Source organism: Echinops telfairi, unplaced genomic scaffold, assembly GCF_000313985.2.
Source record: "Echinops telfairi isolate 266 unplaced genomic scaffold, ASM31398v2 ScPeMD7_3;HRSCAF=10, whole genome shotgun sequence".
In the NCBI taxonomy this organism is placed as follows: Eukaryota; Metazoa; Chordata; class Mammalia; order Afrosoricida; family Tenrecidae; genus Echinops; species Echinops telfairi.
Genome location: NW_022103899.1, coordinates 30,543,181 through 30,569,184, shown reverse-complemented (window position 1 = coordinate 30,569,184; position 26,004 = coordinate 30,543,181). Strand labels below are relative to the sequence as shown.

At 45.9% G+C, this 26,004-nt stretch overlaps 1 protein-coding gene across 1 annotated transcript in view; it reads right to left on the bottom strand.

Moving 5' to 3' along the window:
- PARD3B (par-3 family cell polarity regulator beta) overlaps positions 1-25,903 on the bottom strand; it is a 1,175,277-nt gene extending 1,149,374 nt beyond the window's left edge. Inside the window, exon 1 of the mRNA XM_045296697.1 lies at positions 25,777-25,903. Within this exon, the coding sequence (XP_045152632.1) occupies positions 25,777-25,896 (120 nt within the window). The 5' untranslated portion in view covers positions 25,897-25,903. The remainder of the gene's footprint in view (positions 1-25,776) is intronic.
- Between the last annotated feature and the right edge of the window lie 101 nt (positions 25,904-26,004).

Below are 26,004 nucleotides of genomic sequence, written 5' to 3'. Positions count from 1 at the left end.
CGAGTTGCTGTGGATTTGTTTCTCCAAAGTACCTAGACTAATACAGCCATCAATTAATGCTGTCCTAAGTTAAAATACTGTGAACCTCATGAGACCTCTCGGTGAGGATTAGGGCTGCTCCTCCCGCAGTGGGGCTCTGAGCTCTGTTCTTCCCTGCGCTTCCTCCTTCCCACCGTCTACCACATTCTGGTTCGTCGGCACCACCTGTGCCGGCTCTTCATCCTCCTGGAAAGTTCTCGTTTTATCCTTCTTGTCTCTGGCTCCAAACAGGCGATCCGTATCTTCAAAAACTTTCATCTCAAAATTCATTTTCAATTAAATTACAAAAAGTTATGTCCCTTTTGTCCAAAAAACAGGCTCAGTGTTTTGTTCTTCAGTACTGTGTTCCCTTGGCTCCAACTGGGGACCCCACTCTGGATCCATGTCAACAAAGGCTGGTCACTGAAATGGGTATTTCCTTTCAATGGAGTGAACAAAAGTCAAAAGATTAACTCCTTTTTTTTTCCTTGTAGCTGAACTTTTTAGTCACAATTATAGGTAGCCACAGCAGTAACAATTTGAGTGCATTGTTTAAGTCAGGAAGTAACAAACTATCACACACTTTAGCAAAGAGCCCAGGTGGCACTGGCAGTCAGGTGACGGGCTGCTAGCGTCCACATCGGCAGGTGAAATCCATCAGCTGCTCTTGGGGAGGAAGAAAGATGAAGCTGTCTGTTTCAGTGGGTTGGGTTTGGGCTTTAGAATGTATTGATTAATGTTATCGTTCAGAGTTCATAAAACTTTGCTTGGAACTAACATTTCTTCTGCAGCTACTCATTCACTGATATCTATTATTGTTTTCTGTGTGCACAGCACTAGTTAAGGCATTATGTAGAATAAAACACCCAAGCACACAAAGCAAGGCACCCTTTTCTAGAAGGAAGTTTCTAATTAGAGATCAGCTATGTCTATCTGAAAGAAAATATAATTGCTAAGTAAATTAAAGACACAAACAGAATTCCAAGGGTTTAACCCTACTTAAAGGTTAAAAGTTATTTTGAGAGACTTGGAGCTCAGGAATTGTAAGGAACTACGCACTGTTAATTATAAATGAGTCATCTGTTTATCATAATTCTTCATAATAGAGCCCTGGAAGCCCACTCTCTTTGGAAGCAGTTAGAAGTTAGTACAAAGAACTATGTACTTGAAAGTAATACATCAGACATTTACAGAAACATTTTTTATGGCTAGAAAGATAAGGTACTCCATGCCTGAGGTCCTAACAGTTCAAGGGAGGGCCTTACCCAAGGTTTCAGAGCTAGTTCATGTTCCAAGGCGAGCTCAGATGACAGCCCCAGCCCATGGACACCAAGTCCAGGGCATTTCCCCAAATCCCGCATGGATCTATTTGAATCGTCAGTCAGTCTAAGTTAGATTTTCTACTCTAAATATTGCCTGGAGTCATAAAGTACACAGAAGTCAGAGTTAATCCCAGCAGCATGTATACATCTCCGTCATAACTGCTATCTGCTTGATCTTTGATTTCTCCCATTTCCAGCTCATCCCGACCCAGTCCCCTGGTCATTCTTCCTAAAAGAGTGTTTTTTAGCATGTCGTTACCACTGCCGCCCAGGCCTTTGGAGTTAGGCTTTAAGACAGGCTCTCAATAGTGTGTCTCCAAATTATTCTGGTCTCAACTACCTGTCCCAAACACTGAGCCCCTTACTCCAGTTCGATGGATCTGGTCACGAGAGGGAGGGCACAGAAATGGTCACACTTCCTCTGCCCACCGTGCTTTGCCAGCTAATCAGAGAAGAGCTGTAAGGCTGTGTCCCTATCTTCCCCACATCGACCCTAAGGATGAGGTATGGCCCAGCCCCACTTGGGAGGCTCTTAGAGCAAGCTTCAAGAACATAATCAACTTCTTTCTACTTTTCCACTCATGCCATTTCTGGAGAGTCATGACTTCCTAACATTTCTCATTCTTTGGAGGCAAAACTTACTACTCAAAGTGCGACAGAACTTCCCCTCACACTGGTGTATCAGCTTATTCGCTTCCTTTTCAGACTTCTCCTTCCCAGAACAGAAGCCCCAACAATGTCACTCCATCCACTCAATACACCCAATGGCCATCAGAAGCACCACTGATTCTTGTCCAGCCCCATGATGAACACTGCTACACACTTAGGGACACACAAACAAACCCTCTCCTCAACAGTCCAAGTCCAATCATGGGACAGCAGGGAAACATGTAAACACAGATTTTGGGGGGGTGCCTCACATTGTGGCCCACTGTCCTCGGAAGCATTCCCACTGGAGCATCACCATCGCCTCACTTATTGCCCAAACAACATGCTGACAGCGTTCTCACTGCTTACTCCACTGGCTTGCATCACCACTGCATAAGAAAGTGGTCAAGACCGGATCCCTCATGATGTTAAAGCCAAGGGGCCAGGGGAGCAAAAATGTCTTACGCCATCGCGGTTTGTTTTGACGGCATAGGCTGCACGCCTTATAGCATGCAATTGTCTACCTAAACAAAACAGCCACAACCCAGAGGACCAGACAGAACCACCCAACACTGCCCTCTTCTGCTTCTCAGCGGGCCATTACAAATCTCAGCATGATGGAACTATCAGGGGGTCAATCTGTACGATGAGGTACAGTCAACTGTCCCCAATAGTCACATAGATTCAATCAGCTATTAATCATCGCTGACACATGTTAGCAGGAGCCAGTGGAGTCTGGTGGATTCAACTGGGCTGGTAACTACTAGTTGGTGGTTCAAACTCACCAGCCACTCAGTGGGAGAAAGGGAAGAATAGGTGCCCCCTTCAACATGTACATTCCCAGAGCCGTACTACCCTGTCTTATTGGGCCACAAGCGTCAGAATCCACTTGATGGCAGCGGGTTCGGCTAGCATATTTATGCACCTTGTCTTGCAATTTCAGCATATATTTTGACGTTTTCACGTGAAATGGCTTAAATGTTCATACCATACAAATCCACTCTTCTTGAATCAGAACTTAATGAAAGGTACTATGATTTTTAAACAGTATCTGACCCAAAGCCGTGAGATGTCACACTATAGAAATGAGTGTTCCCAACCTTTGGTTGAGCGAGTCACATGAGATGATTTAGAGCAACCTGTTTCAAGAGTGCCTAAATATGTAAGCTATACTTATTTTTAATGTCAATTTGCTTTTTAATTGCAATGGGAACCAAGAGGGAAGAGGCTAGCCCTCCTACTGCACTAAGGTGACCAGAGTGTAACACTGCTAAAGCGGGACACCATTGATAGAACTCCTATCCTGGCGAAATAGCCACAAGGCAGCCGAAAACCGTATACCCTAGCTTGTCGTGCATTCTTTCCAAAAATCAGGACTTTTAAAACATGCTGCGGGACGTGGGAAAAATTGTTTAAAAGCAGGACGTCTGGTCACCTTATACTACACCCCTCGCCAGCAAAGATTCCAACTCAGCACCACCACTCCCAATGCATTTTTTTAAAAAAATCTTAAATGTTGATGTTTTGGGAATGTCCCTTTAAATATTAACATATTAGGGTTATAAAATACAAATGGATGCCTCTAAATTTTGTTCAAATATTTCCTAATCAAGCTTCAATCAGGTATTGTTATCATCTGCTCAGAGGCTGCCGGGGTGCTTTCTTAGCTGGAGTAGACTAACGATGTGAAAAGAGAAGCCTGTTGTTATGGGGTCAATTATGACTCACAGCATCGCTACAGGACAGTATGAAGCTACCCCAGAGTCACCAAGACAGTAACTCTGTACAGAAGCAGACTGCCACGTCTTTCTCCTGTGGCGCAACCTGTAGGTTCAAACTGCCGATCTTTTGGTTAGTGGCGGAAAGTTTAGCCCGTGTGCTGCCAAAGCTCATGTACACTATCCATAGAATGCCCCGGGTGCCCGCTGGTCTTCCAACAGCATACTCTAGGTGTGTTGAATACGGTTTTCAATTGCTCTTCCAAAGAGTTTTAACTTGGAAACCGATGTGTGCAATCTCATTAGAAGGGCTTTAGAAAATGTGAAATAAAATTATGAACAGTCCCTAAATACTCCTGCTGCCACCAAAGTACAGCTGATTTCTCTGGCCAGATTCTAAGATCCCAGTCAATGACAAAAACACTTTCTTCTCCCCCACATCTTAATCCCATGACAATTGTGACACTGCTACTGTCAAAAAATAAAACCTTTAATGTAGATTGTGAGATGGTTTTTAAGTCCTTAATAGATTTGTCGGCCAATAAAAGCAGCCACTTATTTACCTAAGGCAACAGGTCCTTACTAAGGAACTAACAGTGAATGGACTTCCAAGACTTCACCTGTGCCAGCCATTCTCAAAGTGTGGTCTGCGAACCCCTGGGGTGCGGCAGACTGTTCCGGGCAGCCAGCACAGTGACAACGTTTCCACAGACAGTTCTGAAAGGTTCTCTGTCTTTTCTACGAGATCTTTCACATGTTCACAGTAGGGTTTGTGAGGGATTACAGGTTGCATCTTCTCAGATGACTACTTGAATGAATGCTGCTATGGTTCTGTAGGTTCTCGATTTCCTTAGATTCAGGAAAGGAATATGCACGTTCTTAGAAAATAGGTCTGTATTTTCTGTGCTTCTGCTTTTGCACTTATTAGCTATCTTTGATGATACCTGTTATAACTCTCTCACCTAATGATTTTCCAAGGAGTCGATATTTTGGAATACTGACTTTTCCCGTGGGAATGTGGTTAGGGAGAGTCCAGTCAGTTTTGACTCCCCATGACCCCTCTGATGGTGCTCAGCTCCCCTACGGGGAGCGCTGCCAAGGATGTCACGTTGGGAAAGCAGAGAGTGCCGGGTCATTTTAGCGCCTCTCCATTGTGCCGCTGGTGCGCCTCCTTCTCCATTGGAGAAGTCCACATCAATGAACGCTGTTTTTGCAATAATGTTTTTATATCTTTTTGGAATTTATGTTATCAAAACTATACATTAGACTTTCATATTTCATTGGAAAAATGTGCATTAACTTTTTTTAATGTAGTGATGGATGATTGGCTTAACAACTAGAAAATCTGATTTCTGAATTCACAGCTCCATTATCTCTGTCGAACCCAGTGACCAATCCCCGCCATCCGGCCATGCCCACGCAGGGTAAGTACAGCACGTGGCAGAGATGGGCCATCTCTATGGGAGAAGGCAGCCAGATCTTTCTCCGGGAGCCACGTCTGAAGACACCTAAAGAAATGGGCACCGCAGAGTTTTCCAATGCGCGAAAGGGAGGAATTTATTCCAAGGGAGGAATTTTTATTCCAAGAACCTGGGAAAGACTGTAAATAAACACACAGACAATAAAAGTGATCTCTACCTTATCTTTATACTTCAGCCATTTGCTTATGTCTCCTGCACTAGCACATGGTCAAATAGTGTATAACGTTATACTTTTTGTCTCCTGGACTAGCACATTGTCAAATAGTTAAGTTGTGCATCGTTTTGAGACCAATCACAAAGGAAAAGGAATTGAATCTTTTTAAAGGGAGACATGATGAGCACTTAGAAGTCAAACATGGTTAGCCTTTCAAACCGGAAGATTGCAGAAAGCCACTGATGCGCCTCTGTGGTAGGGGGTTGTGTTTCCTTACCTGGGAAAGCGCACACAGTAACTGAGATGCCTGCAAAGCCCCATGGAGCCTACGCTGCTGAAGCCTGCTGGGTGCGGAGTCCGTACACAAGGAGAACACTGTCGTTTCCCAGTTCTTCACATAAAGGTTTAGCTATAAACATGAAGACTGAGTTCATATCCCACCTGCAGAATTACACTTTTGCCTAACAAATGGATGAATCTATAGATGTGTCTAAACTTGCGGCTTCTTTTGTACAGGAAGACAAATTGGCACAGCTACTGGCTGACAAAAGTTTGCTTTTTGTTCATTGTAAATGTATGACAATGTGTGAGTCTGGGTAGACTAGACAAACAAATCCAGGGAAACTCATATGTATAGGAAACAGCTTTATATCAAAGAGTAATTACATATTAAGAAAAAATACCACCCCAGTCGAGATCAAGTCCATAAATTCGATATTAACCCGTAAGTCTGATATTAGCCCGTGAATTCCTCTTCAGACTCACGCAGCACGTGCAATGATGCTGCGTGCAGGAAGATCACAGGCTGCTGGGTGGAAAGTCCTGTGGGTCCAGTGGCAGTGGAAACATCTCCAGGGCTCTGGCTGTCGTCAGTGTGACTCCATGTGGCTTGTCAACAGGAATGTGAAGCAGAGAGAGAGTGATCCTTCTCCAGGGAGAAAGAGAGGAAGCTCCCAGAATCCTCATGAGAAAGAAACGCCCACACAGAGGCATCATTGGCTATGGCCTGATTGACAGGCTAGACTCTACTCCTTCACTCATAATATTCTCAAGTTGACACATGATTATGTAACTACCACACAGAACAAATAGCCACACCAAAAACCCATTGCTCCCAGCAAGTCCCCCGTGGCGACCCTGTGTGCTGCAGGGTAGCCTAGCGATGGTTCGCAGGGTTCTCTTGGCCATAATCTTCATGGAAGGAGCCTGTCAGGACTTTAACAATGAATACAGGTACCGAAATAGTCCACATATTGAGTAGCTGCCTGGAATTTCTTGGTTTCTCCTGGAACAACTAACGGTTCATGTGTAGTTCAAGTACAAAAGCCATAGTGGGGAGGTGGGGTACACCTGCTGGTGCTCTATCCTAGGATCAAGGCAGTGCTGGCAGGCTTCACGTCCTTCACTGCCAATCACGTGCAGTTAAACAGGGAGAAAGTATCACTTTCACTTCAGCATGTCTTTGATAAAGCAGTAAAAGACATTTTATCAACTCTCAATGCCATATCTTTTCGAGATGATGTGTGGAGAAACAGGAAGGCCCAGGAAGCACTTGTGCCGCATAATGAGATCGAATGGTCAGCTCCAGGGAAGGGGCACTTGTGGCTGGCAGTTTGGGGTGCAGGCTGAACCAGGGAGCTCCACCATTGCCATTGGAAACAATGACCGAGGACAGACGGTGGTGAGTCACACCGGAGCTTTCCAGAGGTATTTCCTCAAGTGAACCACATGAACCTGGACATTCCAAGGTGGAAAAATGATACGGTTTATTTCAAGTGGTAAAATAAAGCAAAAATTAAGACTGGTAACCTTGTATCCACCAGTTGTGAACTTAATTAAAAAACAAAACAAAACGCAGTTATCCAGTTAATGATGATTCATAGTGACCCATAAGGTAGGACACAGGCAGAACTGCCCCTGTGGGCTTCTGAGACCAACTCTTTACAGGAGTGGAAAGCCTCATCTTTCCTTCTCAGAGCCAGTGCTATTTTCAAACTGCTGACCTCATGGTTAGCAGCCCAATGTGTAAAGACGATGCCACCAGGTCTGCCAATATTGATAGCTTCCCAATATGTAGACCTTTGTGAAGAAATTGATATTCACACATCGATGTGAGCCTTTCAAAATCGTGTATATCAACGCTATCAACATTTAGAGGACTGGCATGAGTTGTCAGCTCTTAGCAGTAATTTCTTATGTGATATAATTATACATTATTAATCTAGACTCTACCCCTGTAGCTATAATGACATTCATGGACAAAATTAGGGTGGGATGGGTTATGGATTGGGATGTTCACCACAAACTTAGCTGTTCTAAACCACCAGCTACACTGTGAGAGAAAAGTGAGGCTTCTTAATCCCAAGAGTTACAGTCTTGGGAACACAGAGAGGCAGTTCTACTGGGTCTGTGTTGTGAGTTGGCTTTGGATTAGCAGAAGGTGCACACACCCTTTGTTCCTTGGGGGCATCTTTAAGACTCTTATCAAGTGCGAGTTAAAAGACACCATCCTCGGTTTTTCGTGGATGGTGATTCACCACTGGACAGATCTCCACACACCTCTTGGAAAGCTACATCTCGATTTCCTGATAGAGTTCTGGTAGAAAAAGACTTGCTGTGATGTCTGGTTCTGGACCCTGCATTGACTGACCTTTGAATTTGGAACTCAAGAGCCCCCTTAACCACGTGAGACATTCCTTAAAGATTCCCCAGTTTCTGTGAGATGCTGCTGCGAATCACAGTGCCCAAGGGGGTGAGGGAGGGAACATATTCAAGGAAGAACTGGAGTTGGGGGCGGGGTGGGAGGGGTGGGGGGGTGGGCGGAGCGGAATGACATCTTGGAAGGGTTGGACGTTTGTGGAATCTTTAATCTCCAACTCCATGGGACTAGTCTGGTCATCATTTTTCTAAAATAAATTATTTCCACATGACAGACTTCGTGAACCTCGTGCCAGGGTAGAAGAACTAGGCAAAGGGCTCTGTAGCTCAATGAGCTATGATGGAAGAGTCTGATTTGTTCGCGGACACGGTTTCAAATTTATCCCTCTAACTAACCCTTAGAAAACTGTCATTTATTAAATGTTCACATCATAGCAAAAATTAATACAAAAATAAAAACAGTTGCGATTCATGGTAACTTCCAGTATGTCGAAACAGAAGCATGCTCTGAGGGATTTTCAGTGAATCGTTTGAAAACCACCTGGTCTTTCTTCTGAGGCACATGGGGGTGGCTTCGAAACTCCAACCACCCCATGAACATCCAGCTGTATCAGCCATTTGCCAAAAGGCCTACTGTTTGTTACAACGTCCATCCTGTTACAACCTTCATCCTGTTACAATGTTCCTACTGTTACAACATCCATCCTGTTACAACGTTCCTACTGTTACAACATCCATCCTGTTACAACATTCCTACTATTACAACGTCCATCCTGTTACAACGTCCATCCTGTTAGGTTCCTACTGTTACAACGTTCCTACTGTTACAATGTTCCTACGGTTACAACACTCCTACTGTTAAAAGGTCCATACTGTTGCAACGTTCACAGGGTTACAACATCCAGACAATGACAATGACCCTACCGTAACGACGCCCTACCATGACAAACCTCATACCGTGACAACGCTCATACCGTGACAATGCTCACACCATTACAACCCTCATACCATTACAACCCTCATAGTGTGACAACACTCAGATTGTGACAACACTCAGATTGTGACAACGTTCCCCTCGTGTCCAGCTACCTACCTGTCTGAGGCAAGATTTTCTTCATAGAAGGGAATTTCAACAAAAATAGATTTCGCTAGATTGATCGAATAACCAGATTTTAATACTAGCGAGTAACCAAGCATGGAAGAGAATTGCAAAAATGGTCAACAGTGTCACTCTTTGCACTAGTTTTTCTCTTATGGGCACACAGTTATTTTTCATCAAAATCAGCTATATGGCACAGAATGAACTTATTTTCAATTTATACCAACCATATCTGTTTCTCAGTTTTAATATGTTATATGGTAAAGATAAATAGATATAAACCACGTAAAAACTCCTTGGCATCTCCAGGCTTGTAAGACCACAAAGGAGTGTGGAGACTACTTCCACCACCTCGTGTCTGCCACGTGACACTCCTGTTGCTCCCATTTCTCGACATTCTGTCCGTTTTGCACATTTGCCAACATCCTCCTGCTCCAAGCTCCCCCTCCAGTCTGGTGTCTGGGAGAATTCGTTTGGCACCTAGTTACTGCTTTCTTCATCTCAATATGAATTTACACAGGTTTCTCCAGCTATTTCATGAAGCCTTAAAGGAAGGGGGCTTTCTAGTCACTAACAGGGGCTCAGAAAGACCCCCACCTGCCATCACCAGGGCTCCTGTAATTATTGCTCTGTCTTCAGGTGCCATGGCGCTGGTGCTGACTGACAGTGACCCAACGCACAACAGAACCAAGCACTGCTTCATCCTGTAGCCTCATCCCAGCCCTCTCTCTGCTTGACGTCACTGCTGCAGCCACTGCGTCCATCCATCGCCTGAAGGTCTTCTTCCTTTCCACTGACCCTCTGTTTCACCACGCACGATGTCCCTCTCCAGGGACTGGTCCCTCCTAACAATAGGGCCAAAGTACATGAGGCCAAAGCACATACTTCTATGGAACGTTCTGGCTGCACTTCTTCCAACACAGATTGGCAAATTGCTCTGAGAATTGATGGCACTTTTAGTACTCTGCCAACACCTCCTGCAGCCATGGTTTCTAGCAGTAGTTAAAAGTTGGGTTGCAATCTACAAGGTCCACACTTTGAAACCACCAGGGGCTCCAAGGGAGAGAGAGGAGTCTCTCTACTCCTGTGAAGAGGCACGGTCTCAGAAACCGGCCGGGGCAGTTCTGCCCTGCCCTCCAGGGTGGCCATGAGTCAGAGTGGACTCGATGGCGGTGAGTTAGGTGTTTATTATATTCTTACTGTTTTGTTTCTGGCTTGCCAGCACAATTCAAAGGCACCAATTCTTCTTCGGTGTCCCTTATTCATCATCCAGCTTTTGAAGCCATATGAGTTGAGTGAAAAATCCTTTCACTTGGGTCAATCACCTCTTAGTCCGCAAAGTGACAGATCTGCTCTTTAAACACTTCTACATAAACAAATCTTCTGCAGCAGGTTTACTGAATGCAGGAAGTTGTCTGGTTTCTTGATCACAGCTCCTATGGGTGCTGATTGTGGAAATGCAATCGATTAAAAAGCCAGTAAGTACTTGATGTGGCAGACCACAAAGGAAGTAGAAAGAGATGGAACTTAGGACGTGAGATACGAAAGGAGCGATGAAGGAGACAGATGGTGAGGTTATAGGCACTGAGATGTTTAAGTGGGAAAGATAGGAGACCGGGTCACATGGTTGCCACTACCTGTGAAACATTTCAGAGCAAAGAGGTGAGGGCCAAACAAAACAGCATCACAAGAGAGGCCAGGAGGAATCAAAGACTCCACCCCCTACCCCCACGCCTACCCCCACCCCTACAAACCTCTTACTGAAAAATCAGGGGGTTATTAAAAGGAAGAGCAGCTTTGTGTGGGATGGCACACTCCCTGGAACCCCCTTTCTAAGTGGCCTTACCTCACCACACACCGGAGTGGAACACAGGGAGAATGGTACGATATGCAAACTTAGTTGCAACAACAACAACAAAGTTTTAAATAGAATACACTAGAAATCTCTGAACTATGGGTAAATGTTATTTTCTTAAGGTTCTGGGGAAATGTATCTGATCAAACACTGCTGTCAAAACTCCAGCGCACTGGATCTCTATAAATGTGCCTATAAATACAGAGAGGAGGATTATTTTTCCATCGTGCACTTCCTCAACTCTTTCCTACAAAAGGAAGCAATCCAGAACCTACTATTTAAAGTTACCAATCCTACTACTATGTCACGATGACAGAAACCTGAGATGACACATACAACACAACTTCTTCAAGCGCTAATCGATCCACATGAACTGCAGGGCCAAGCACACGTTTAGGTCATGTGTTGCCAGTATACAAGTCTCAAGATCCATATGCATCTACATGTATAGTTTATTTTGCATTATAAACCATGGAGGGCGCGGGGAGCACTTAATCACTTAGAATCACATACTTGATTTGAGGAATTTAAATTCAACCTCACATTTTATCTCCATAAATCCATAAAAATAAAATAACAGGATTTTAGAACTTCGGCAATTCCCAGAATCGCTTGACTACCCATCTCCTGTCCCCTAAACATCAGTGACAGTGATTTTATAACAATGGGTCCCCACCCATTAGTGGGCTGTGGATTCAATTTAGCATGGCACAACTTGCTGGAATAAAACAGAATACGAATTCAGAGGGCTTCATTCATAGTGAGGGTAAGTATTCTTCAGTGAAACGTTTATTTCAGTAGTATGTGTGTGTATTGTGTTGTGTGCATCGTGTGTATTGTGTATATGTGTATACGTGTGTATGTGTGTGTTTTGTGTGTTGCATGTAGTGTGTGTGTATTGTGAGTCCTTAGTTATAAAGGAAAACATTTTGTTTTGTGTTTCTCCATCTGAATCACCCCCATATAGAACAGTGGATGACAGGGCTTTCTATGGCTGATTTGGGGGTAGGAGTTTGCCAGACCTTTCTTCTGCAGTGCCTCTGGATGAATTCCAAACTCTCACTCAGCAGCAGTGCACAGCCACCTGCACCACCCTGAGGCACCAGCAGGACCTCTGTTCCTTAATAAAAGGATGCAGTCAACCATAGGGAAGAGGCAGGAAAGGAGTATTACACCTTCTGCTCCCCTGGGGTGCTTCCCACTGGCTGATCCTAACTAGAAGACGGGCTGTGGACCCACAGTACAGTCTGCAGTGCTTAGCCTCCAGGGTCAGGAGTGTCATGTCACATAATCTGTCTGCGTCTCTACCCCAAACTCCAAAAAGTCACCAAAATAATTCTGTAAAATAACTGAGTCTCACCACTTGTGTTTTTGGATACATTTCCCCCACATCTGTCCTTGGATCCCATTCTTGAATTGAGGCTCTAGCCTAATGCAAAACAACGGGCACTAACAGATTGCTATCATTACCGGACTCGGGGTTTATGAGCACAGCCAGACCCTCAACCCTTTATCTTCCACCTCTCCCTTTCCCATCTCTGAGGCTCCTTGAGGGCACAGACCTTCTCACTCACCTGTGTCCAAAGGACACAGTGCCTGAAACATAGGCTTATTCGCGTTACTTCTGCTCCAATGCCTGTTGCCTTAACTCTCAGAGAAGGGCCTGACCAGTGTCTCTCCTCTAGTCTCAGCTCCCGGTGTCTCTCCTCTTGAGCAATCCATCCAAAACAGCCAATGAGACACTGTGAAGTCCTCAAGCTCAGGAGCCAGCTAGCACCAGCCTGCTGCCCTCAGCCTGCTCCCCGCACGACTCCCTCTTGAGCTCACCGCAGGAACTGCCCATTTCTGATGTTGCTCTTCTGCGCAGTCTTGTCAGCTGAGCTCCCCACAATCACCACCGGACTGACGGCTCAGGGGATCCATCTGTTGGCTGCTCACTGAGTGCTGTTGTTGTTTTGTTGCAGAAGCATTAGGGCTTCCTTCCTAATGTGTCTTAGTCTGGAAGCTCCGGTCAAACCCGCTCAGTGTTCCTGCAACATGCAAGCCTCCGCCAACAGATGGGTGGTGGCAGTGGCAGAGATGGTGGCCAACTGGCTGGAGATCCAGGTGTCCCTCACAGAAGGCAAGAATTTTGCTACCCAGCCACTGTTGCCCCTTCCACAATACTACCTCCATCCCTGAACAAACAAAGCCACTGGTTTCCCTTTATCTCGTGTGGCTTCGTCTCATGCCATTATAAGCCAGGCTATTCTTCACTGCAAGCCCTTCCCCACCCTTATGGTCCTGACAAATGTCTATTCTTCCTTCCAAACCCTGTCCAGATGTAATCCATGGATGAAACCCTGCTAGCTTCCTGTTGCCCACATCAGGCAAGGTCAAGGTGTAATCCATGGATGAAAACCTGCTAGCTTCCTGTTGCCCACATCAGGCAAGGTCAAACATGCCCTCTGTCCACCATTGGGACAGCCCTCTATCACATGGTTGGGTTTACTCTGCCTTGTCATCCCTGACCCTCTGAAGGCAGGACCTGTGCCTTCGTTTGCTCTGTATCCCTGGAACAAAGCACAATCCGGGGCCCGAAGCAGCTCTGTTGTCTAAAGTGACTTTGGATTGTTAAACAGTTACCAACCATTCCAGAGCAGCACTGAGAGGTGGGGAGCAGAAGCCACACGAAATAATAAAACATTGTCCTTTTTGTGATGCAGATGGGGTTAGGACATGCTCCTCATTCTAATCATTCTTCAGCTGTGCCTGCAGCCACTCTCAGAAACAGGTCACCCTCCGCAGGGGGGGAGGTGGGAACACAAATCCTATCTATAAATCCCAGGTCAAAAATCCCTGGCTGCTGAAAAGTCACACTTACTAGCACTCACACCAGGATGAGGAAATAGAGAAACTTCAAGATCGCCCTTCAAAGGGATCACAAATCTGTGACTAGACTTTGCAGAGCTCTGAACATTGGCCCCAAATGAGGCACTAAACAGGGTCTGATGCTTTCCCATCCGTGTGTGTTCCAGCACTTGTCAGAGAGGCTCAGCTGAGGGCAGATGTCACTTCTGTCATCTGTCTGTAACACCAAGTGAGTCCCACCACAGCCCAGACCGCCTGATGAGCTTAATGATCCCCCCTGGAGGAGGGGGCATTGGTCTGGATGGGGCTGTGCACTGCGTCTGATTGAGAAGGAAACCTTGTCTACCAGCCTGCCTCTTGGTACCCCGGCAATTCCATCACTCTGCACTCTAATCAGTGAGAGGCTGGCCATGGAAGGATGGGGGAGCCTTAATTCTGGCAGGCCTGAGCCACCGCTACTGAACCCTTCAGAGATCAGCCACCCACACTGAGACGACCCAGAATTGTGGCGCTTTTTCAAAATCAACATGAAAGTAGTAAAGATACGGGAGCTCAAACATTCTTCAGAAAAGCAGCATTGCACAAACCTTCGTGAAGCCAAAACATTAGAAACGTCTCTTCTTTGCAAATCCCTAACTACAGAGCACATCATCTCAAAAGTCTTAAGAGTCAAACTCTCAAAATTTCAAGCCGTTATTTAAGACAATCAACATGGCTGATATAATGGCTCACTAAACTACCGCCTAGAGCAAATGTGGATATGATGAGGCCTTTGAAGATAATGAGGAGAAAAGTAACTTTTTTTAAGCTATATCACATGGAAGATTCCAAACTTACAAATCATTGTGCTGCATACCAACTCATTCTCCTTTGTATAAAAGAAAATGCTAAGGTTTTGCTATCATTTCATAAGCATGTATTATATACACCCTGTAGCTTATCAGGAAATGTGCTAAACACAAGGAGAAGAAGTCATCCCGAGGGTGGAGCACTGGGCTGCTAAGCAGGAGGTTGGTGGCTCAAACACACCAGCTGCTCCATGGGAAGAGATAAGGGAGACGGCAGTCAGCTCCGGCAAGGATGTGCAGCCTCGGAACTCCATGAACGATTCTACTCTGTTCCTTAGGGTGCGAGTCCAAAACTACTCAATGGGTTTAAGGACTGAAAACAGAGAGAGAAAAACAACACTCCCGTTCCTGAATGATTCACACACCAGTACAGAGACAACATGATAACAGTATGTGGCTGAACCTGGAAGGTTGTTTATTGACAGCCAAGAGGATTACTTTTCCCTAAAGCCCACCACATGAAAGTGGGGAACATGACTACTCTCGCCAGAAGAGGGTCTGCAGGACACTCCAAGGTCAAAGAGACAGCAGACAGAGTGTGTGTGTGTGTGTGTGTGTGTGTGTGTGTGTGTCTCAGAGTCCTAGCCCATGCAGAGGGAGAAAGGTGAAGCGAGGGCACTGAGAAACAGTATCAGGGAAAATGGGCCTTGGAAAATGAAAGCACAAACACAGGAGCATTGGAAACACAAGCGTGGGAGAGACGAGACACCCAGCAGAGGAAGGCTGCAGCTACGGCCTCACGAACGACTGCAGAGACTTCTAAAGAGAACCGTTACATGGGAGGAAATCGGACAGATCAGCCAAGTTGGGATTTCACCTAAAAGCCGGTAGGGAACCCCTTAAATCTCCCCAGTAATACTGCTAGCATGCCTCATTAGTGGTTTGAAAGAGGTGGGTGCTTTAAGAGGGAGGAAAATCAGATAAGGATCTGCTACATGTTCCCAGGGGGAATGGGTGAAGTGAAGGTCCTGGCATGGCTTCCTGGTGGAAAGAAGGCAGCAGATCCAAGGGACAGCACTTGAAAGAGTCCAAGGAACTTCCTGGCCCTGTGGACAGGTGGTGACATGAGGGATGGGAGGTCATCAAGGAGGGGAAGAGTTATGGGGTTTGGATTAGACTGTCAGGTGAATTATGGTGCCACAGGTGGAGAAATGAATTCTAAAGAGAAGGGGCCACTGGCCGATTTGCAAAGGAAAGGTTGTGGTGGGGCTCTCTGTGGGGCATCCAGTCGGGGAAGTCCAGAGAGAGATGGACAGGGTCTCCAGATCAAGGTCATGGCTAGAGGGGCACATGTGGGGTGCCCAAAACACACAAAAGAGCTCCACTGGTATGAGGAGCAGAGTGCATTTGGAATTCATTTCACCAGGTCAGACTGTTAATCAAGCTCTCAATTTAAAACTTCTGAAAAGATTGCATAATAGCGTTAGACCTAAAAAGGCCTGATTTGTGGCAGATGGGGGAATGATTTTGCCACCATAACTGCACACGTGCTCACACAGCCATCTCAGTGCACCAGTTTTGGGCAAAGCACAGCATGCCTCTCTTTCCCCACACACCTGACCTCACTCCGTGTGACTTCTTTTTGTTTCCATGAATAAAGAGGGACATGAAAGGATGATTTGACAACATAGAAGAGGTGAAGAACAAAACGAGGGTGGTGCCATCAGCCATCCAAACAGATGAGTTTGAAAAATGTTTCCAAGAATGGAATTGCAGATTTGACAAATGTATGAAGTATAATGGAGAGTACTCTGAAGGTGGTAAGGTTGTTTTGTAAAAATTTTAAATAAACAGCTGTGGGAAAAAATCCATTTGGGGGGATACACCTCCTATGTCTGGTGGTATTGAAGCTGCAGAGTGGATGCCAGCCCATGATGAGCTGGGCCAGAAGGAGTAGCCATGAAGACATGAGAAGAAGGGCAAATTTCACAATCCTGTTGGGTGGAGGTGAGGGTGGCATCCACAATAATGAGCAAATTCACCCATGGGGTGCTGAGTAGTCACAGGCAAGGGGAAGTTCAAGGACCGAATCCTGGGGAACCCCAACATTAAAAAGTAGCGCAGAAAACCAGGAACCAACCAAAGAGATAAGAATATCAGGAGAGTTTAGTAAACAGAAACCCATATGCTGAAAATGCTGAGCACTTCTACATGTCTCAAAGCATCTAAATATCACAGGAAGAAGTCTAGATACATTTTCACGGCTCTTTGCTGGAGCAGAAGAGCCCTGGTGGCCCTGGGAGTCAGGCATTGGGCTGCTAACCACAAGGTTGTTGCTTCAAACCCACGAGCTGCTCTGCAGGAGCAAGAAGAGATGCAAAGATTTGGTCTCAGAAACCGTCTCCAGGGCTGCTGTTCATCTGTATCCACTCAAAGGGTTTGAGGTTTTTGATTGATGGTCCATGGTCTGACTGGCAGTAGAAATGGAGAATGAACATTCTCAGGCGGTTGCATCAAAGGTGCAAACTGAAGTAAGGCTTCACTTGCTGCACAACCACTAGTTTTTGTCCTAGAGCCAAGGAGCATTTACCTTCTCGAAAGGTTCCCTCTACCACCTGTAGATCCCAAAGAGTAAATAAAGCTCCCTCTCAGATGGCAATGCTCTCAGCAGAACCCAGCAGCGATATCCACATGAACTTCAGGAACAAAGATGGCCTGGGATCTGGGCATTAGCCAGAGAATCATCAGAGAGCCTCTAGATCCACGGTTCTCAACCTGTGGGTCGCAACCCCTTTGGGGGTCGAACAGCCCTTTCAAAGGGGTCACCCAGTTAATAACAGTAGCAAAATTACAGTGATGAAGTAGCAACAAAAATATATTTTTTTAAATAGTCATTTTATTAGGGCCTCATAATACTTATCACAATCTGTACAGACGTCATTTTATGGATGTGGGGTCCCCACCACATGAGGAACGGTATTAAAGGGGCACGGCCTTAGGAAGGTTGAGAACCACTGCTCTAGATCCACGCTATCAAATAAGGTAACCGCTCGCCAAATGTGGGTGAACACAAATGACAAAATTAAAAATTCAGCCCCTCTGTGGCATAAACCACATTTCAGAGATGCAGCAGCCATGCTCTGTTATTAGCCAAGCAGGTCAAGGAACAGCCAGAGTCAAAGGGAGAGACTGGATAGCTTTGGGTGTGTTTCCTTGGGAGAGTCACCCATGTAACAGATCAGACCCAATCGGAAGTGACGGGAACGTCAAGATGAACGCCAGTGTCTTCTTTCTGCTTCTACAGGTTTAAGTCCTGAACGCACACTCTGTCTCTTTACTAAGCAAGCCTCTCCTTCAGTCACTTCAACCGTTTCCACCACGCCCACCCCCACACACACACATGCATACACACACACACACACACACACACACACACACACACACACACACGAAGTGATAAGTCAAAGAGGCACTGCTACTAGGGTGCTAGTTCACACATGCACATGGGTTTAAACATGTCTTTGCAATCAGTGGATGGCTGCAGACAAGTTCTTTCAGCCACACACTTGTCTTACTCTCTGCGAGGGTGCCTTTGGAAAAAGAAGAAAAATAGGTGTAATCAAAACGGTGGCTTCTGAGAGGATCTGCTGGGCCTGTGAGATTCAAAGCAGAGGCCGGCTCAGAAGGGTATGCTGGCTGCTTGGGGAGGAAGAAACTCCAGAGGGGTAAATCCAAAGAGATCATCTTGATAGATTTTCTTAAAGGCCACAAGACAATCCTGGGGGCTGATTAGAAACATGTTTTAAGAAAATTGAAATATGCATCAGTGAGGCCAAAGCCAGGAAAATTGTGCCCAGAAAAAAAAAAATGTTTTCCATCACAACAACCCACCCGTTCATTCTACAAAGATACCAAGGGCTGTCCTGCAAGAATTTAATTTGGAAACCATACCCCATCCACCTCCTCCCTTCGGGTTTCTCTTTGTCCCCCAAATGCAAAGGACATTTAAAAAGAACACAATGTAAGTCCCTTAAGGATGCCAAAAATGCCACCTTGACAAGCTATCAATCAAAGAGCACAGTATTTATTCCATGAAGAAGGGTTAGAGGAGGGAACCACCTCAAACATGTATAAAAGACCCACATGTAGGATATGTCAAGAAACAATAACCTCACATTTTGATATTTTGGATAAAAAGGTTATCTACTATTATGTAGCCACACGTTTTTGCTTACCTTCACATAACCTAAATTCACTTCAATCAATTACTATTTGAAGGCCTACCGTGAAAATGTCAATTCTAACTCCCAGTGGCCCTACAGGACAGAGTAGATGCCTTGTGGGTTTCCAAGACTGCAACTCTTATGAGAGTAGAAAACCTCCTCTTTCTCCTTTGGCAGCTGGTGTTTTAGAACTGCTGACCTTGTAGTTAGTAGCCTGTGGTAGTCTGGGTAGACTAGAAAAACAAATCCATAGACACTCATATGTGTATAAGAGAGAGTTTTATATAAAGGCTAATTGTACATTAAGATAGCATCTCAACCCAGTCCAGTCCAGGCCCATAAGTCTGAGATTAGCTCATATGTCTGATATCAATCTATAAAGTCCTCTTCAGACTCACGAAACACATGCAATGATGCCGAATGCAGGACGATCACAGGCCAATGGATAGAACGCCTTTGGATCCAGTGGCGTTGTAAGCCTCTCAGCGCTGGCAGGGGTTTCTATGTGGCTTCTCCAGCTCCAGAGGTCTGGCTGCATCAGGGCTGGTCCATGTGGCTTCTCCAGCTCAGGGCACCAGTGTAGTTCCATGTGTCTTGTCAGTGGCAATGTCTCCAAGGGAGTGAACAGAGAGTCTCTCTTGCCTCCAAGGAGGAAAAACCAGATTTCCCAGAATTTTCAGGAAAAAGCCATGCCCACACAGAGGCCTCATTGGCTATGATCTGATTGACAGACTGGACTCCACCCCTACACTCAATCCTCAAACTGACAAATGATTGCATAACTAGCACATAGCCCAACACGTAAGGCCACCCTGCTACTAAGGCTCCTTCGAAGAATTGCTGCACGTGATTTATGGTGCTGGTGAAAAATCTTGAAAATACCCTGGACTGCGAAAAAACAAATATCTTGGAAAAGAACAGCCAGATTAGAAAATGCTTCTTGGAAGTCAGGATGGTGAGACTTGTTCACCGACTGCTTGAACATGTTATCAGGGAGGCCTAGAGCAGGGCATCATTCTTGGTAAAGCAGAAGGAGAACGGAAAAAGAGGAAAACCCTTGATGTGATGGATGATTGACACCGGGGCTGCAACCATGGGCTCCAAGGTGACAGCAATGGAGAGGCGGGCGGGCGCAGTCCCAGGTGTGTTTCATCCTGCTGGGTCCCTTTGAGTCAGAATTGCCTTGACGGCGCCTAACAACAACAGCACGATGAAAAGAATTGGTTTGGGCTGGAAGTAGGGGGACAGTTAAGAATGTTGAGTTGGTCTATTGCTGCTGTCCAAGCCACTGCAAGAGTTTAAAATCAAGTAATTTCAACAATGCCTGAAGACCTATGGTAGATCAGTGTCTCGCAATCCTAGCTTTCTGGCCCAGGGTTTGTCAACCTCCCACCATGACTGGTCAGGCCACAATCTTGCATATGATAGAAGAAGTGGGTGCAAAGAGCCCACTGAGGAAGCAGCCACAAAATATAAGACTGAACCCCAGCCCAGAGCTGAGATTACTGTGGACCCCTCACCCTTCCATCACCCCTAACTGGAGACATCTGCTCATGCAGAGATGATTAGTGTCACCGGGCATTCTAAACAGACACTCACTTGCAACACTTGAACTCAATGCAATCACACTATGTGGGAAAAAAATCCACGTGTAAGAGGGCAGGAGCCGTTCAAGTCCATGTTCAAGGGTCTGCTGCACTCGTTTCTGTATATATCCTCTGCTTAGTGTTTCTGTTGTTACGATCACTATTGCAGCTGTCTCTCTGAGCTCTCTGTGACTGTTCTCAATCACTGAGCCCCAGGGAGAAAGCGCCATGATAGAGGGATGGACAGCTGGCAGGAGAAAGAGTGGGGAAGTTGAACAGTGTGTATCCAGTGTACAGCTGCTTCCTGGGACCCACCGTGTGCTGGTTCTTATCATCAGAGCTATTTCCATCCCTTTCGATGAGTACCTCAGAGGATGGGACCAGGGCATGTGTGCTAAGATGTTAAATGTTAAAATCAGGGTGACTAATGTTCAGACAGGGTTAAGAACCCCTGCAGGACACAATTCAATTACCCATTCACCCATGACACATAATTTTGATGATAAATTTAACTAATTACTCAATGAGCCCCACCTTGACTACTTAGGAAGACAATCACCTCTCCACTAACTATTTAACTAAATTGGTTTTAGAGCCTGAGACACTGATAAAGTACCAGGATCCAAAGATAAGCGATCCTATAATTCTTATCCCGTAGTCAATTCACCTCTTCCTCCTTCCTCCTCGGTGGAGTTCAAGTGGCAAGAAGGAGGAAGGGGGCAGGAATCTTGAAGTCCCACATCTCAGAACATAATTGCAGCCCTCCACTAAGCTCCCAGTTTCGACACCATCTTGCCTTATCTGGTGCTGAGTCAGCCCTTGCCCCACATTCCTCAAATACCAGGCTTCCTGCTCTCTCAGTATGTGGCCAGCACTTCCCTGACAGATGCCCACAAGCTCCAGAATGGCTTCTTGGGGTTTCATTTACCCTCCAGACTTCTAAAATCTCAACTTTCAGTTGCTGTTCAGAAACCTGCTTCCCCCATTTAAAGTATTCAGGTCCCTGGAAGAAGCCGCCTCCCTTCTATGCTGGTTCTTCCCAAGGTCTCTCTACACTACTGTCTACACCCGGATGGCCAAGAGAGCTTGCTATTATCCGACTGTCATTCGAACAAGGAATATTGTTCGTTTGCCACTCCTGCGACCTGTCCCTCAGAGATTCCGCCCGCCCCTATCACGAGTTATAAAAGACGCAATGAAGAGCAACTTGTGGGTGGTCTTATCTCCTAACAAGCAGAAGTTTGCTGCCTTTACCTGGAAATCTTGAAAACTGCCAAAATGTGGTCGAGATTCAGAATGAGTACCTGCTGTCGGAAAATGGTGCCAATGCACCTGCGTCCCCTACACATGGTTAGCACTGACCTTCCGTTTGTAAAAATGCAAAAGCTGTGAAGCGCGAAGCTGAAGGGAAGGCAGTGCGATAAAACGAGGCATGCCTGCAATGGCAGCAATAACACAGGCAAGTCCTGTGTTCTGGGTGCTTTACATACATGCAAGGACTCTTCCACCAGCCCCTCCAGGAGGGAGGCATGACTATCCGTACCTCCATTTTCAGGGGCCAGTACACAGATGGCAAAGCAGGCACGAGGGGGCAATGTGACCAGGATTACATGACTAGGGTAGAATTGGGCTTTGGACCCAGGGACTGTGGTTTCTATGTCCTTACTCTTGGCCACTACATACATAGCCTATTATTTCGCCAAGGGGCCCTCGTGCTGTGGAGTGGTTTACACATTGGGCTGCTAACCTCAAGGCCAGCCGTTTGAAGCCACCAGCCACTCTGAGGGAGAAAGATGAGGCTTTCTATGCTCACAGAGCATGAGGGTCTCAGAAAAGGGCAGGGCAGTTCTACCCTGTGCTATCGAGTCACTATGAGCCAGTTATTGACTTGGCAGCAGGGAGTTTTGGGGTTTTAAAAAATATATTAAGACTTTATAAAAAAAATAATTTGCTTTCAAAAGACTATTCCATCTACCAACTGTTCCATTGATTTAAAATAACAGTTTAAAATATTGTGAGCATCACCATAAACTGAAGTTTCAAAGAAGTACACCAACAGCAGGTGCTCATTCTGCATCTCTCTATCACATTTCTGGGCAATTTTCACAAGATTTCAAACCTTATCATAATACTACTGCATATTTAATAGGCTATGGTGGTATATAAATATAACTTTCATACACACCGGGAAACCAAAAAAAATTATCACTTGCTTTTTTTGTGATATTCAGTTTATTGTGCTAGTATTGAACCTGCAATGTATGTAAGGTATGCCTGTATTTTGAGTTCAGGCCTTAAAATCTTGCTTTCAGGAAAGATAAGCCTTTCCAATCTCTCACTGATGCAAAGATGTTGTGACTGTATTACAAATTGTCTTTTCAATTGACTATTGACATTTCTGTTCTTTTCCCATTATTTTCTAGATTCAATAGATAAAATCTTGGAAATTGTCAGAGTATTCCCTGGCATTTTAGTTCCACTAGGAATATCATTTAATATTAGTTAAGCCTTATTGGGATTACAATATTATTTAAAATAAACCTATGGGAGAGAAATATTTAGGGAGGGGAAAAGATCACTCGCGACTTATTAAATTGAGATTTTAAAAGCCAAAAGAGGGAGGGAGGATTTATAAGCTACAGGTGACCTTTAAATGTCAGATGCAACTAATATATAAATGTAAACACTGAAAAATGTAATGTCTGGTAATAACAGTAAACTGATCAATGCAATTTTGTCTTCGGTTCTATGCTATTATAAATTATGTTTCCAGTCCTGAATATCAATAGCTTTTTGACACCTTCTAAGATCAAATTACCATGCATTAAACATCATCTAATTAATTCCCTGTATCTTATTTACAAGCTTGGAGCCTACCTCCAATTCTTGAACCATTTCATGCCCCAAATTTTCAAATATACAAGGTTAGAGAGCACAACTTAAAAAATGTATTCATCAACTATTTGACTCAGCAAGAAAATATGTCAACAAAATGTATTTTAAAAATTTGTCAGTAGTGTTCTTACTATTCTCTTTAGCCCGCCTTCAAAAGTTAATAAAACGCTATTTCAAAGAGGATCGGTTACATGTCTCTCGATTTTCCCAGCTCACTGTTACTGAGTCAACTGACTCGTAGCAACCACACAGGGCAGAGTAGACCTGCCCTAGGGTCTCCTAGACTATACATCTTTGACAGGAATAAAAAGCCTCATCTTTCTTCCACACAGAGGGCCTGACGGCTTCAAACTGGGGACCTTATGGCGAGCTGCCAACACATAACCCACTAGGCCACGGTGGGCTAGGATCATCACAACCACGAGGAAAACCAGATTGGGGTCGGTTCTCATTCAGCCTCTCCGGTCACTATGATTTGTTTCCCTCCTCTACCTCAATTCCATTGATAAAATGTTCACTTTGATGGGTGTATAGTTAGTACAAGGGATTTCACAAAATTCACGGGAAACTTTCATTAACTTTTAATTCCATACTAACAGACCTGCCATTGTATTCCAAAACCTGGCTGTTTGAGGCAACATAAACCTGTATCTCTGTCCGTGTAAAGGGCCTGGTCGGTTCCCCTGTGGGATGCTGACTGTAAGATGGGCCGGTGGAACTCCCCGCCCTCTCGGAGAGGGCAAGGTGGTGTCTTCAATTCCCATGAAGACGGGCAGCCTCGGAAACCAGAGGGAGCAGCTGTACTCTGAGTCAGGACCGCTGACCGCTGGTATTGGGTTGGACTTTTCCACAAGTAAATGTTTTGTGTGTATAATTGTTTGTGGAGAGACAGGGTGCACGTACAGACAGACCTCATTTTATGACATGTCGCTTTGTTCTGCTTCACAGATCACGTTGCTCGTTTCCCTTTCTACAGCGTGCAGGTGTGTGGCAGCCTCGGGTGACAAGTCTGTTTATGAGTCCACGTGCTCACGTCTTCTGTGTCGCATGTCGGCGATTCTCACGTTTCACACGCTGTCATCATGCCATTGCACAGTCAGTGGACGACAGCGCGGTGTGAACCTAACTTTCACGTATGTACTGGGAAGCCAAAAAATCCGTGAGACTCGCTCTATTGTCACACTCGCTTTACTGCGATCGTCTGGAGGGGAACCAACACCATCTCCAAGGTGAGCCGGTACTTTTTTACATGTTGGCTCTATGGACTTGGGAGAAACAGAATGACCTTTTATTTCTGGTGTGTTGGACAGTCTACATAGTGTAAAAAATAAATTAAAATGGCATCTACCCATCACTAGCCTCGCCAGCACACACATGTGAAAAAGAAGAAGCCCTTCAACAAGAGCGACACTGGCTGCATCGATGAGCGCTAGCATCAGGACTGTGCGGATGGCGCCAGGCCGGACCGGACCGGCGGTGTTTCCTTCGGCTGGACACGGGTTGCTATGAGTCGGAGCTAACTCAACGACACCTAAACACACACCCCCACGAACAAGGACGTGTGCCCTCTTCTGTTGGAGGAGGCAGGGCTTGTAAGATGTTCCTTTGAAGACCTAATACACGTATACAAAGATGTTCTTTTAAGTCCTCCAGAAAGTCACAGAGGCCCCCAAGCACCCGATAGGAGTTTAGAGGTCAGTGAGATCTTCTGACCATGACTTGCACACTGGGAAAAAAAAAAAAAAAAAAGGCCTCCTCAGCTTCCCTAACTTCCAGGAAGGACACTGGGGAGGGTCTGTCTCATTCTGATGTTCACCCTGGACCTGACAGCACACACACACACACAGCAAAATGCCCACAGGTGTGTGATCTGGGGCTGCAAACGCTCAAAACATAGACCTGTGTGAGAGCAGGCATCACCTCTCACCTGTGTTCCTGTCCAAGTCCCTGCAAGAAAGTTTGAGAAGGTGAAACTCCAAAGGTCCCAGGAGTGAGAACTTCCAAGGATGTTACTTGCCCCATGAATGTTCCAACTCCATAGAGCCAAAGGGGTGTGCCTTGACCAATCACAAATCACACCTGAAGTAAGCAGCACTCAGATGTCCCCTCAAACAAGTGCTAAGCCAGTGCATCTCTATAGTCAGTGGCTTCTCAGTCACCTGGGGACCCTGAGCCCTTGGAACCAGGATTAGGAGCCCAGAGTGTGCATTTCTAATGAGCTCCCCAGGTGATTCCATTACTGCAACTTCTTACACCTGTACATGTAACAGGGCCTGCGCGCGAGTGCGTGTACACACACGCACACACATACACACGTCACTTATCAGCAACACACACAACTGTGGCCACAAGCAATGACCAATCAAGCCACCTGGGTACTCAGGGGCTCATCAGGGTGGCCACCGGCCTCCCACCACCTGGCAGGTGCCTTGGCCTCAGTGCTGGCAGGTCCCCTGCAGCTGCGCCCCGCGCGCCGCTCACCTTCTCGCGGGTCTTCAGGTAGCGCTGCAGCGCCTGCTGCGTGAGCTCCCGGACGCACAGCTGGCCCTCCTTGCAGGGCACCACGATGCCGGTCCTGCCAAAGCACACGGTCACTTTCATCCTGGCCCTTGGCGACCACGCCGGGCCCGGCCGAACAGGTGTCTGTCCCGGCGCGTGCAGCCCCCACTCTCGGAAGGAGCCCAGCGCGGGTGGGCCCGGAGGCCCAGG